The 15,560-nt window shown below is 45.6% G+C and overlaps 1 protein-coding gene across 3 annotated transcripts in view; it reads left to right on the top strand.

The window, feature by feature from the left end:
* LOC123993861 (contactin-5-like) overlaps window positions 1-15,560 on the top strand; it is a 253,341-nt gene that overhangs the window by 129,013 nt on the left and 108,768 nt on the right. For all 3 annotated transcript variants that reach the window (XM_046296320.1, XM_046296321.1, XM_046296322.1), the window contains exon 8: window positions 1,422-1,597. In XM_046296320.1, the coding sequence (XP_046152276.1) occupies window positions 1,422-1,597 (176 nt within the window). The remainder of the gene's footprint in view (window positions 1-1,421; window positions 1,598-15,560) is intronic.

The following is a 15,560-nucleotide window of genomic DNA, read 5'->3' on the forward strand; positions in this document are numbered from 1 at the left end:
AGCTATTACAGCCTCCTGTCTTCTTGGGTATGATGCTACAAGCTTGGCACACCTGCATTTGGGGAGTTTCTCCCATTCTTCTCTGCAGATCCTCTCAAGCTCTGTCAGGATGGATGGGGAGTGTCGCTGCACAGCTATATTCAGGTCTCAAGTCCGGTCTCTGGCTCGGCCACTCAAGGACTTTCAGAGACTTGTCCCGAAGCCACTCTTGCATTGTCTTGGTTGTGTGCTTAGGGTCGTTGTCCTGTTGGAAGGTGATCCTTCACCCCAGTCTGAGGTCCTGAGCACTCTGAAGCAGGTTTTCATCAATGATCTCTCTGTACTTTGCTCCATTCATCTTTCCCTCAAACCTGACTAGTCTCCCAGTCGCTGCAACTTAAAAAATAATATCCCCACAGCCTGATGCTGCCACCACCATAGGGATTGTACCAGGGTTCCTCCAGACGTGATGCTTGGCATTCAGGCCAAGGAGTTCAATCTTCGTTTCATCAGACCAGATAATCTTGTTTCTCATGGTCTGAGAGTCTTTAGGTGCCTTTGGGCAAAGTCCAGGCGGGCTGTCATGTGCTTTTACTGAGGAGTAGCTTCTGTCTGGTCACTCTACCATAAAGGCCTGATTGGTGGAGTCTACCGTTAGGACGGTGTATCAGTCCACCGTTAGGACGGTGTATCAGTCTATCGTTAGGACGGTGTATCGGTCTATCGTTAGGACAGTGTATTGGTCTACCGTTACGACAGTGTATTGGTCTATTGTTAGGACAGTATATTGGTCTATCGTTAGGACAGTGTAGCAGTCTACTGTTAGGACAGTGTATTGGTCTATCGTTAGGACAGTGTATTGGTCTACCGTTACGACAGTGTATTGGTCTATTGTTAGGACAGTATATTGGTCTATTGTTAGGACAGTGTAGCGGTCTACTGTTAGGACAGTGTATTGGTCTATTGTTAGGACAGTGTAGCGGTCTACTGTTAGGACAGTGTATTGGTCTATTGTTAGGACAGTGTAGCGGTCTACTGTTAGGACAGTGTATTGGTCTATCGTTAGGACAGTGTAGTGGTCTATTGTTAGGACAGTGTATTGGTCTATTGTTAGGACAGTGTATTGGTCTATTGTTAGGACAGTGTATTGGTCTACCGTTAGGACAGTGTATTGGTCTATTGTTAGGACAGTGTATTGGTCTATCGTTAGGACAGTATATTGGTCTATTGTTAGGACAGTGTATTGGTCTATCGTTAGGACAGTGTATTGGTCTATTGTTAGGACAGTGTAGCAGTCTACTGTTAGGCGTGACATGTCCTAGGGTGACAGTGTATCCGTCTACCGTTAGCACGGTGTAGCAGTCCTGTGTCCGAAGCTAGCTTTAGCTGTGTTGTATCCAGAGGTGTTGTTATGCTAAGATGCAGCAGTGTTGTGTTTGCAGAGGCCATGCGTGTGGACCTGAGCCCCAGCAGGGTGGAGGTGACAGTGGGGGAGAGCGTGGTGCTCAGTTGCAGGGTGTCACATGACCCATCTCTGGACGTGGCCTTCCAGTGGCTCCTCAACCAGCAGCCCCTCAACTTCCAACAGGAGGGCGGACATTTTGAATATACCCAAACAGTAAGTAACACTTTTTCGGTTACTACATGATTCAATATGTGTTATTTTATCATGTTGATGTCTTCACTATTGTTCTACAATTATTATGGATCCCCATTAGTTCCTGCCAAGGCAGCAGCTACTCTTCCTGGGGTTTATTATGGATCCCCATTAGTTCCTGCCAAGGCAGCAGCTACTCTTCCTGGGGTTTATTATGGATCCCTATTAGTTCCTGCCAAGGCAGCAGCATAACTTCCTGGTGTTTATTATGGATCCCTATTAGTTCCTGCCAAAGCAGCAGCTACTCTTCCAGGGGTATATTATGGATCCCTATTAGTTCCTGCCAGGGCAGGAGCTACTCTTCCTGGGGTCCAGCAAAATTAGCGAAGTGTATATATCATGAGGCAAGGCGAAACTCAGATGCAGACACAGGAGGCAGATGGTTGGAGTCTTACAATGTTTATTAATCCAAAAGGAGTAGGCAAGAGAATGGTTGTGGACAGGCAAAAGGTCAAAATCAGGTCAGAGTCCAGGAGGTACAGAGTAGCAGACAGGCTCTCATGGTCAAGGCAGGCAGAATGGTCAGGCAGGCGGGTACAGAGTCCAGAACAGGCAAAGGTCAAAATCAGAGTCCAGGAGGACGAGTCCAGAACAGGAGAATGCAAAAAGCAGGAGAACAGGAAAGATGCTGATTGACTTGGAAAACATACAAGACGAACTGGCACAGAGAGACAAGAAACACAGGGATAAATACACTGGTACAGAGAGACAGGAAACACAGAGATAAATACACTGGTACAGAGAGACAGGAAACACAGAGATAAATACACTGGTACAGAGAGACAAGAAACACAGAGATAAATACACTGGTACAAAGAGACAGGAAACACAGGGATAAATACACTGGTACAGAGAGACAGGAAACACAAGGATAAATACACTGGTACAGAGAGACAGGAAACACAGGGATAAATACACTGGTACAGAGAGACAGGAAACACAGGGATAAATACACTGGTACAGAGAGACAGGAAACACAGGGATAAATACACTGGAACAGAGAGACAGGAAACACAGGGATAACTACACTGGTACAGAGAGACAGGAAGCACAGGGATAAATACACTGGTACAGAGAGACAGGAAACACAGGGATAAATACACTGGTACAGAGAGACAGGAAACACAAGGATAAATACACTGGTAGAGAGAGACAGGAAACACAGGGATAAATACACTGGTACAGAGAGACAGGAAACACAAGGATAAATACACTGGTACAGAGAGACAGGAAACACAGGGATAAATACACTGGTACAGAGAGACAGGAAACACAGGGATAAATACACTGGTACAGAGAGACAGGAAACACAGGGATAAATACACTGGAACAGAGAGACAGGAAACACAGGGATAACTACACTGGTACAGAGAGACAGGAAGCACAGGGATAAATACACTGGTACAGAGAGACAGGAAACACAGGGATAAATACACTGGTACAGAGAGACAGGAAACACAAGGATAAATACACTGGTACAGAGAGACAGGAAACACAGGGATAAATACACTGGTACAGAGAGACAGGAAACACAGGGATAAATACACTGGTACAGAGAGACAGGAAACACAAGGATAAATACACTGGTACAGAGAGACAGGAAACATGGGGATAAATACACTGGTACAGAGAGACAGGAAACACAGGGATAAATACACTGGTACAGAGAGACAGGAAACACAGGGATAAATACACTGGCACCGAGAGACAGGAAGCACAGGGATAAATACACTGGTACAGAGAGACAGGAAGCACAGGGATAAATACACTGGTACAGAGAGACAGGAAACACAGGGATAAATACACTGGTACAGAGAGACAGGAAACACAAGGATAAATACACTGGTACAGAGAGACAGGAAACACAGGGATAAATACACTGGTACAGAGAGACAGGAAACACAAGGATAAATACACTGGTACAGAGAGACAGGAAACACAGGGATAAATACACTGGTACAGAGAGACAGGCAACACAGGGATAAATACACTGGTACAGAGAGACAGGAAACACAAGGATAAATACACTGGTACAGAGAGACACGAAACACAGGGATAAATACACTGGTACAGAGAGACAGGAAACACAGGGATAAATACACTGGTACAGAGAGACAGGAAACACAGTGATAAATACACTGGTACAGAGAGACAGGAAACACAGGGATAAATACACTGGTACAAAGAGACAGGAAACACGGGGATAAATACACTGGTACAGAGAGACAGGAAACACAGGGATAAATACACTGGGACAGAGAGACAGGAAACACAGGGATAAATACACTGGTACAGAGAGACAGGAAACACAGGGATAAATACACTGGTACAGAGAGACAGGAAACACAAGGATAAATACACTGGTACAGAGAGACAGGAAACACAAGGATAAATACACTGGTACAGAGAGACAGGAAACACAGGGATAAATACACTGGTACAGAGAGACAGGAAACACAGGGATAAATACACTGGTACAGAGAGACAGGAAACACAGGGATAAATACACTGGTACAGAGAGACAGGGATAAATACACTGGTACAGAGAGACAGGAAACACAGGGATAAATACACTGGTACAGAGAGACAGGAAACACAAGGATAAATACACTGGTACAGAGAGACAGGAAACACAGGGATAAATACACTGGTACAGAGAGACAGGAAACACAGGGATAAATACACTGGTACAGAGAGACAGGAAACACAGGGATAAATACACTGGTACAGAGAGACAGGAAACACAAGGATAAATACACTGGGGAAAATAAGCGACACCTGGAGGGGGTGGATACTATCACAAGAACAGTTGAAACAAATCAGTGTGACATTGTACAATTTTAAAAACATGACAATACATCCACAGGTTTCAGGCCCCTACTCCACTACTACCACATATACTCAGCAGAAAAAGAAAAGTCCTCTCACTGTCAACTGCGTTTATTTTCAGCAAACTTAACATGTGTAAATATTTGTATGAACATAACAAGATTCAACAACTGAGACATAAACTGAACAGGTTCCACAGACATGTGACTAGCAGAAATGGAATAATGTGTCCCTGAACAAAGGAGGGTCATAATCAAAAGTATCAGTCAGTATCTGGTGTGGCCACCAGCTGCATTAAGTACTGCAGTGCATCTCCTCCTCATGGACTGCACCAGATTTGCCCGTTCTTGCTGTGAGATGTTACCGCACTCTTCCACCAAGGCACCTGCAAGTTCCCGGACATTTCTGGGGGGGAATGGCCCTAGCCCTCTCCCTCTGATTCAACAGGTCCCAGACATGCTCAATGGGATTGAGATCTGGACTCTTCACTGGCCATGGCAGAACACTGACATTCCTGTCTTGCAGGAAATCACACACAGAATGACCAGTATGGCTGGTGGCATTGTCATGCTGGAGGGTCATGTCAGGATGAGCCAGAAGGAAGGGTACCACATGAGGGAGGAGGATGTCTTCCCTGTAACCCACAGCGTTGAGATTGCCTGCAATGACAACGAGCTCAGTCTAATGATGCTGTGACACACCGCCCCAGACCATGACGGACCCTCCACCTCCAAATCGATCCCGCTCCAGAGAATAACGCTCATTCCTTCAACGATAAACGTGAATCTGACCATCACCCCTGATGAGACAAAACTTGTCAGTGAAGAGCTATTTTTGCCAGTCCTGTCTGGTCCAGAGACGGTGGATTTGTGTCCATAGGCGACGTTGTTGCCGGTGATGTCTGGTGAGGACCTGCCTTTACAACAGGCCTACAAGCCCTCAGTCCAGCCCTATTGTGGACAGTCTAAGCATTGATGCAGGGATTGTGCGTTCCTGGTGTAACTCGGGCAGTTGTTGTTGCCATCCTGTACCTGTCCCGCAGGTGTGATGTTCGGATGTACCGATCCTGTGCAGGTGTTGTTACACGTGGTCTGCCACGGCGAGGATGATCAGCTGTCCGTCCTGTCTCCCTGTAGTGCTGTCTTAGGCGTCTCACAGTACGGACATTGCAATTTATTGCCCTGGCCACATCTGCAGTCCTCATGCCTCCTTGCAGCATGCCTAAGGCATGTTCACACAGATGAGAAGGGACCCTGGGCATCTTTATTTTGGTGTTTTTCAGAGTCAGTAAAAAGGCCTCTTTAGTGTCCTACGTTTTCATAACTCTGACCTTAATTGTCTACCGTCTGTAAGCTGTTAGTGTCTTATCGACCGTTCCACAGGTGCATGTTCATTAGTTGTTTATGGTTCATTGAACAAGCATGGGAAACCGTGTTTAACCCCTTTACAATGAAGATCTGTGAAGTTATTTGGAATTTTAGGAATTATCTTTGAAAGACAGAGTCCTGATGAAGGGACGATTCTTTTTTTGCTGAGTTTATATACTGTGTGTGTGTGTGTGTGTGTGTGTGTGTGTGTGTGTGTGTGTGTGTGTGTGTGTGTGTGTGTGTGTGTGTGTGTGTGTGTGTGTGTGTGTGTGTGTGTGTGTGTGTGTGTGTGTGTGTGTGTGTGTGTGTGTGTGTGTGTGTGTGTATACAGTATAAGCTGGTGGATCCTTTTAACATGAGTCTTCAATATTCCCAGTTAAGAAGTTTTAGGTTGTAGTTATTATAGGAATTTTAGGACTATTTGTAACGATCTGAGTGTAGTGGGTGAGGAGTCAAAGCGCAGGAAGCAGAGAGTTCAGGTGAGTGCTATTTTAATGCACCGACAAACGACGAACATAAGCCAACCCTCACGAACACACAGGGCGTAATGAACACACAAATGCCCCCAAACAGGGGGACTTAAACGGTCCAGGGAAAATCCACAAAATGGGAAAAACACAAAACCCATAGACGTGCACACAAGTACACTAAAACAGATGGTCACAATAATTAATCCCGCACAAGGAACTCTGCGGGCCGGCTGACTAATAAAGCCTACTACCTTATTCAAAACAGGTGCACTCAATCAACACATAAGGAGGGGGAGAAAATAATCAGTAGCAGCTAGTAGGCCGGCGACGACGACCGCCGAGCGCCACCCGAACGGGAAGGGGAGTGTCCTTCGGTCGGAGTCGTGACACTATTTCTCTTTATACCATTTTGTATTTCAAAAACCTTTGACTATTGGATGTTCTTATAGACACTGTAGTATTGCCAGCCTGATCTCAGGAGTTGATAGGCTTGAAGTCATAAACAGCGCTGTGAAGCAAGCATTGCTAAGAGCTGCTGGCAAAACGCAGGAAAGTGCTGTTTGAATGAATGCTTACGAGCCTTCTGCTGCCTACCACAGCTCAGTCAGACTGCTCTATCAAATAGAAAATCATAGGCTTAACTATAATATAATAAACACACAGAAATATGAGCCTTTGGTCATTAATATGGTAAAATCCGGAAACTATCATTTCGAAAAGAAAATGTTCCGTATTTTATCTAACAGTTGGCATCCATCAGTCTAAATATTGCTGTTACATTACATGACCTTCAATGTTATGTCATAATTGTGTAAAATGCAGGCAAATTAATTACGGTCTTTGTTAGGAGGAAATCGTCTTCACACAGTTCGCAACGAGCCAGGCGGCCCAAACTGCTGCATACACCCTGACTCTGTTGCACAGAACGCAAGAGAAGTGACACAATTTCCCTAGTTAATATTGCCTGCTAACATGAATTTATTTTAACTGAATATGAATGGTCATTGTTCTGTTGGAAGGTGAACCTTCACCCCAGTCTGATTTCCAGACTGCTCTGTAGCAGGTTTTCAACAAGGATCTCTCTGTACTTTGCTCAGTTCATCTTTCCCTCAATCCAGACTAGTCTCCCAGTCCCTCCCGCTGAAAAACATCCTCACAGCATGATGCTGCCACCACCATGATTCACCGTAGGGATGGTGCCAGGTTTCCTCCAGACGTGACGTTTGGCATTCAGACCAAAGACTTCAATCTTGGTTTCATCAGACCAGAGAATCTTGTTTCTCATGGTCTGAGAGTCCTTTAGGTGCCTTTTGGCAAACTCCAAGCAGGCTGTCATGTGCCTTTTACTGAGGAGTGGCTTTGCAATGCAGGACAAGCTAGTTAAACTAGTAATATTCTCAACCATGTGTAGTTAATTAGTGATTATTTTAAGATTGATTAGTTTTTTTTATAAGATAAGTCTAGCTAGCACCTTACCTTGGCTCCTTGCTGCACTCACGTACCAGGTCTCCTCATGGAGTGCAATGTAATCGTCGTCCAAAAATGCCGATTACCGATTGTTCTGAAAACTTAGGGCCGATTTAATCAATCGACCTCTATAAGGTATTTGTGACCAACATATATTTATCTGAATTCCCAGTCATGTGAAATCTATAGATTAGGGCCTAATGAAATAATTTCAATTGACTGATTTCCATATATTAACTGTAACTCAGTAAAACCTTTGGAATTGTTGCATGTTTTGTTTGTATTTTTGTTCAGTGTATATACAGTGCATTCAGAGAGTATTCAGACCACATTTTGTTACGTTACAGCCTTATTCTAAAATGGATTGAATTGTTTTTTCCCTCATCAACCTACTCACAAATACCCCATAACGACAAAGCATAAACATTTTTTTTGACATTTTTTCAAATGTAACCTCCCCCCCGGAAATATCACATTTACAGTACATAAGTACTCAGACCCTTTGGCAGTAAATACAGCCTTGAGTCTTCTTGGGTATGATGCTACAAGCTTGGCACACCTGTATTTGGGGAGTTTCTCACATTCTTCTCTGCAGATACCCCCCAAACTCTGTCAGGTTGGATGGGGAGCGTTGCTGCACAGCTATTTTCAGCTCTCTCCAGAGATGTTCGATCGGGTTCAAGTCCGGGCTCTGGCTGGACCACTCAACGACATTCAGAGACTACACCCCCCTGACCAAGTCCCTTCTTCCCCGATTGCTCAGTTTGGCTGATTGACCAGCTATAGGAAGAGTCTTGGTGGTTCCAAACTTCCATTTAAGAATGATGGAGGCCATTGTGTTCTTGGGGACCTTCAACGCTGCAGAAATGTTTTGGTACCCTTCCCCAGATCTGTGCCTCGACACGATCCTGTCTCGGAGCCCTACAGACCTCATGACTTGTTGTTTTGCTCTGACATGCACTATCAACTGTGGGACCTTGTATAGACAGGTGACAGCCTTTCCAAATCATGTCCTATCAATTTAATTATTATTATTATTATTATTATTATTTATTACCCATTTAACTCCCCAAGTTCATGTTGTCCAATTGATAGAGAGTCTTGTCCCATCGCTGCAACTCCCATACGGACTCGGGAGAGGCGAAGGTCGAGAGCCGTGCGTCCTCCGAAACACGACCCAGCCACTGCTTCTTGACACATTGATGGCCACTTAACCCGGAAGCCAGCTGCACCAATGTGTCAGAGGAAACATCGTGCACCTGGCGACCATGTCAGCGTGCATTGCGCCCAGCCCTCCACAGGAGTAGCTAGTGTGGAATGGGACAAGGACATCCCTGCCGGCCAAACCCTCCCCTAACCCGGACGACGCTGGGCCAATTGTGCGCCACCTCATGGGTCTCCTGGTCGCGACTGGCTGCAACAGAGCCTGGATTCGAACACAGAATCTCTAATGGTACAGCTTGCACTGCGATGACCACTGCACCATAGACCGCTGCACATAGACCACTGTACCATAGACCGCTGCACCATAGACCACTGCACCATAGACCGCTGCACCATAGACCACTGTACCATAGACCACTGTACAATAGACCACTGCACCATAGACCACTGTACCATAGACCGCTGCACCATAGACCACTACACGATAGAACGCTGCACCATAGACCTGTGCACCATAGACCACTACACGATAGAACGCTGCACCATAGACCACTGCACCATAGACCACTGCACCATAGACCACTACACCATAGACCACTGCACCATAGACCACTGCACCATAGACCACTGCACCATAGACCACTGCACCATAGACCACTGCACCATAGACCACTGCAACATAGACCACTGTACCATAGACCGCTGCACCATAGACCGCTGCACCATAGACCGCTGCACCATAGAACGCTGCACCATAGACCACTGTACCATAGACCACTGCACCATAGACCACTGCACCATAGACCACTGTACCATAGACCACTGTACCATAGACCACTGTACCATAGACCGCTGCACCATAGACCACTGTCCCATAGACCACTGTACCATAGACCGCTGCACCATAGACCACTGTACCATAGACCACTGTACCATAGACCGCTGCACCATAGACCGCTGCACCATAGACCGCTGCACCATAGACCACTGCACCATAGACCACTGCACCATAGCACGCTGCACCATAGACCACTGTACCATAGACCGCTGCACCATAGGCCGCTGCACCATAGACCGCTGCACCATAGACCGCTGCACCATAGACCGCTGCACCATAGACCACTGCACCATAGACCGCTGCACCATAGACCACTGCACCATCCAGCAGGCCCCAATCAATTGAATTTACCACAGGTGGACTCCAATCAAGTTGTAGAAACATCTCAAGAATGATCAATGGAAACAGGATGCACCTGAGCTATATTTATAGGTCAATTTAGAGTCTCATAGCAAAGGGTCTGAATACTTATTTAAATAAGGTATTTCTGCTTTTAATACATTTGCAAAAATTTCTAAAAAACTATTTTCACTTTGTCATTATGGGGTATTGTGTGTAGATTGAGAAAAAAAAACATATTTAATCAATTTAGAATATGGATCTACTGTAACAAAATGTGGAAAAAGGTAAGGGGTCTGAATTCTTTCTGAATGCGCTGTATTAAAACATTAGTACACTATGTGTTGTATATATTACTTATTCTCTCCTGTAAAGAACATTTATAAAATAACTACATTGTTATGGATTTTGTGAAGGCTGAAGGCTGAGTGCCATTATTCATTATAGTAGATAATAATTTAATGCTAAATTATAATTATTTCCTATTTATTGCCTTACTCTTATACACACTGTACATCAATTTATTTTCTATTGTATTATTGACTGAACGTTTGTTTATGTGTAACTCTGTGTTGATGTTTTGTGTCGCACTGCTTTGCTTTATCTTGGCCAGGTCCCAGTTGTAAATGAGAACTTGTTCTCAACTGGCCTACCGGGTTAAATAAAAGAAAATAATCTATATTTTCCTGACAGTCAAGATAATGTAGCCTGTATTTTCCTATACTAAGAGCCATATGCAAACACCTAAATACAATGACGACCCAGAGTCATTGTTGTCTGAAGGGTTTTTATAGTTATTGACTTTAGTTGCGGCTCATTGCACCCAATTCTTGTTAACCTTCAATGAAAATCAATCCTTCTGAAGGTCACACAACCCCGTATGTCACTCAGTGAATCACACTGTCATGTGTATCAACATCAACACAGAGACTCAGTGAATCAAACTGTCATGTGTATCAACATCAACACAGAGACTCAGTGAATCAAACTGTCATGTGTATCAACGTCAATGCAGAGACTCAGTGAATCACACTGTCATGTGTATCAACATCAACACGGCAGGCAGGCAGGCAGGCAGGCAGGCAGGCAGGCAGGCAGGCAGGCAGGCAGGCAGGCAGGCAGGCAGGCAGGCAGGCAGGCAGGCAGGCAGGCAGGCAGGCAGGCAGGCAGGCAGGCAGGCAGGCAGGCAGGCAGGCAGGCAGGCAGGCAGGCAGGCAGGCAGGCAGGCAGGCAGGCAGGCAGGCAATAGAGGAGAGAGTGAGTAATATACGTTAATTCACACAAATGAACACATCTTCATCACAACACACACAAACACACCACCTGAACAGACCAAGGTTGTTTGGTTTCAGACCTCTTCTCTTTCTCCCTCTACACCTCCAACTGGTGTGATACATTTTCTATGGGATAGTGTCTTTCTCCCTCTACACCTCCAACTGGTGTGATACATTTTCTATGGGATAGTGTCTTTCTCCATGTGGAGAGGAATGAGCTAGAAGATTGAAAGGGCTGATGGCTTGAAATGAGGAGATAAATTCAGCCTTCAACTATTGACTATAGTGGAGTAATGGGTAAATCCCCACCCCCCCACACACACACACACACACATACACACACACACTCTCTCAGAAACAAACACACACATAAACACGTGTCTCTCCCTCTCTGATACACACACCCCATCAGGGTTTATCATCCCTGTCCTAATGGGGATGAATCTCCCTGTTCTCTGCCTGTCCTAATGGGGATGAATCTCCCTGTTCTCTGCCTGTCCTAATGGGGATGAATCTCCCTGTTCTCTGCCTGTCCTAATGAGGATGAATCTCCCTGTTCTCTGCCTGTCCTAATGAGGATGAATCTCCCTGTTCTCATCTCTGTCCTAATGAGGATGAATCTCCCTGTTCTCATCTCTGTACTAATGGGGATGAATCTCCCTGTTCTCATCTCTGTAGTAATGAGGATGAATCTCCCTGTTCTCATCTCTGTCCTAATGGGGATGAATCTCCCTGTTCTCATCTCTGTCCTAATGGGGATGAATCTCCCTGTTCTCATCTCTGTAGTAATGAGGATGAATCTCCCTGTTCTCTGCCTGTCCTAATGGGGATGAATCTCCCTGTTCTCATCTCTGTAGTAATGGGGATGAATCTCCCTGTTCTCATCTCTGTACTAATGGGGATGAATCTCCCTGTTCTCATCTCTGTCCTAATGGGGATGAATCTCCCTGTTCTCATCTCTGCCCTTAATGGGGATGAATCTCCCTGTTCTCATCTCTGTACTAATGGGGATGAATCTCCCTGTTCTCATCTCTGTAGTAATGAGGATGAATCTCCCTGTTCTCATCTCTGTACTAATGGGGTTGAATCTCCCTGTTCTCATCTCTGTACTAATGGGGATGAATCTCCCTGTTCTCATCTCTGTAGTAATGAGGATGAATCTCCCTGTTCTCATCTCTGTACTAATGGGGATGAATCTCCTGTTCTCATCTCTGTGCTAATGGGGATGAATCTCCCTGTTCTCATCTCTGTCCTAATGGGGATGAATCTCCTGTTCTCTGCCTGTCCTAATGGGGATGAATCTCCCTGTTCTCATCTCTGTAGTAATGGGGATGAATCTCCCTGTTCTCATCTCTGTACTAATGGGGATGAATCTCCCTGTTCTCTGCCTGTACTAATGGGGATGAATCTCCCTGTTCTCATCTCTGTCCTAATGGGGATGAATCTCCCTGTTCTCATCTCTGTACTAATGGGGATGAATCTCCCTGTTCTCTGCCTGTCCTAATGGGGATGAATCTCCCTGTTCTCATCTCTGTAGTAATGGGGATGAATCTCACTGTTCTCATCTCTGTTCTAATGGGGATGAATCTCCCTGTTCTCATCGCTGTCCTAATGGGGATGAATCTCCCTGTTCTCATCTCTGTCCTAATGGGGATGAATCTCCCTGTTCTCATCTCTGTCCTAATGGGGATGAATCTCCCTGTTCTCTGCATGTCCTAATGGGGATGAATCTCCCTGTTCTCATCTCTGTACTAATGGGGATGAATCTCCCTGTTCTCATCTCTGTACTAATGGGGAAGAATCTCCCTGTTCTCTGCCTGTCCTAATGGGGATGAATCTCCCTGTTCTCTGCCTGTCCTAATAGGGATGAATCTCCCTGTTCTCTGCCTGTCCTAATGGGGATGAATCTCCCTGTTCTCTGCCTGTCCTAATGGGGATGAATCTCCTGTTCTCTGCCTGTCCTAATGGGGATGAATCTCCCTGTTCTCATCTCTGTCCTAATGGGGATGAATCTCCCTGTTCTCTGCCTGTCCTAATGGGGATGAATCTCCCTGTTCTCTGCCTGTCCTAATGGGGATGAATCTCCCTGTTCTCATCTCTGTACTAATGGGGATGAATCTCCCTGTTCTCTGGCTGTCCTAATGGGGATGAATCTCCCTGTTCTCTGCCTGTCCTAATGGGGATGAATCTCCCTGTTCTCTGCCTGTACTAATGAGGATGAATCTCCCTGTTCTCATCTCTGTCCTAATGAGGATGAATCTCCCTGTTCTCATCTCTGTCCTAATGGGGATGAATCTCCCTGTTCTCATCTCTGTCCTAATGGGGATGAATCTCCCTGTTCTCATCTCTGTACTAATGGGGATGAATCTCCCTGTTCTCATCTCTGTAGTAATGAGGATGAATCTCCCTGTTCTCATCCCTGTACTAATGAGGATGAATCTCCCTGTTCTCATCTCTGTCCTAATGGGGATGAATCTCCCTGTTCTCATCTCTGTCCTAATGGGGATGAATCTCCCTGTTCTCATCTCTGTCCTAATGGGGATGAATCTCCCTGTTCTCATCTTTGTACTAATGGGGATGAATCTCCCTGTTCTCTGCATGTCCTAATGGGGATGAATCTCCCTGTTCTCATCTCTGTACTAATGGGGATGAATCTCCCTGTTCTCATCTCTGTACTAATGGGGAAGAATCTCCCTGTTCTCTGCCTGTCCTAATGGGGATGAATCTCCCTGTTCTCTGCCTGTCCTAATAGGGATGAATCTCCCTGTTCTCTGCCTGTCCTAATGGGGATGAATCTCCCTGTTCTCTGCCTGTCCTAATGGGGATGAATCTCCCTGTTCTCTGCCTGTCCTAATGGGGATGAATCTCCCTGTTCTCATCTCTGTCCTAATGGGGATGAATCTCCCTGTTCTCTGCCTGTCCTAATGGGGATGAATCTCCCTGTTCTCTGCCTGTCCTAATGGGGATGAATCTCCCTGTTCTCATCTCTGTACTAATGGGGATGAATCTCCCTGTTCTCTGGCTGTCCTAATGGGGATGAATCTCCCTGTTCTCTGCCTGTCCTAATGGGGATGAATCTCCCTGTTCTCTGCCTGTACTAATGAGGATGAATCTCCTGTTCTCATCTCTGTCCTAATGAGGATGAATCTCCCTGTTCTCATCTCTGTCCTAATGGGGATGAATCTCCCTGTTCTCATCTCTGTCCTAATGGGGATGAATCTCCCTGTTCTCATCTCTGTACTAATGGGGATGAATCTCCCTGTTCTCATCTCTGTAGTAATGAGGATGAATCTCCCTGTTCTCATCCCTGTACTAATGAGGATGAATCTCCCTGTTCTCATCTCTGTCCTAATGGGGATGAATCTCCCTGTTCTCATCTCTGTCCTAATGGGGATGAATCTCCCTGTTCTCATCTCTGTAGTAATGAGGATGAATCTCCCTGTTCTCTGCCTGTCCTAATGGGGATGAATCTCCCTGTTCTCATCTCTGTCCTAATGGGGATGAATCTCCCTGTTCTCATCTCTGTACTAATGGGGATGAATCTCCCTGTTCTCTGCCTGTCCTAATGGGGATGAATCTCCCTGTTCTCATCTCTGTAGTAATGGGGATGAATCTCCTGTTCTCATCTCTGTACTAATGGGGATGAATCTCCCTGTTCTCTGCCTGTACTAATGGGGATGAATCTCCTGTTCTCATCTCTGTCCTAATGGGGATGAATCTCCCTGTTCTCATCTCTGTACTAATGGGGATGAATCTCCCTGTTCTCTGCCTGTCCTAATGGGGATGAATCTCCCTGTTCTCATCTCTGTACTAATGGGGATGAATCTCCCTGTTCTCATCTCTGTACTAATGGGGAAGAATCTCCCTGTTCTCTGCCTGTCCTAATGGGGATTAATCTCCCTGTTCTCTGCCTGTCCTAATAGGGATGAATCTCCCTGTTCTCTGCCTGTCCTAATGGGGATGAATCTCCCTGTTCTCTGCCTGTCCTAATGGGGATGAATCTCCCTGTTCTCATCTCTGTCCTAATGGGGATGAATCTCCCTGTTCTCTGCCTGTCCTAATGGGGATGAATCTCCCTGTTCTCTGCCTGTCCTAATGGGGATGAATCTCCCTGTTCTCATCTCTGTAGTAATGGGGATGAATCTCCCTGTTCTCATCTCTGTACTAATGGGGATG

The sequence above is a fragment of the Oncorhynchus gorbuscha genome, linkage group LG13 (assembly GCF_021184085.1).
Source record: "Oncorhynchus gorbuscha isolate QuinsamMale2020 ecotype Even-year linkage group LG13, OgorEven_v1.0, whole genome shotgun sequence".
Taxonomy (NCBI): domain Eukaryota; kingdom Metazoa; phylum Chordata; class Actinopteri; order Salmoniformes; family Salmonidae; genus Oncorhynchus; species Oncorhynchus gorbuscha.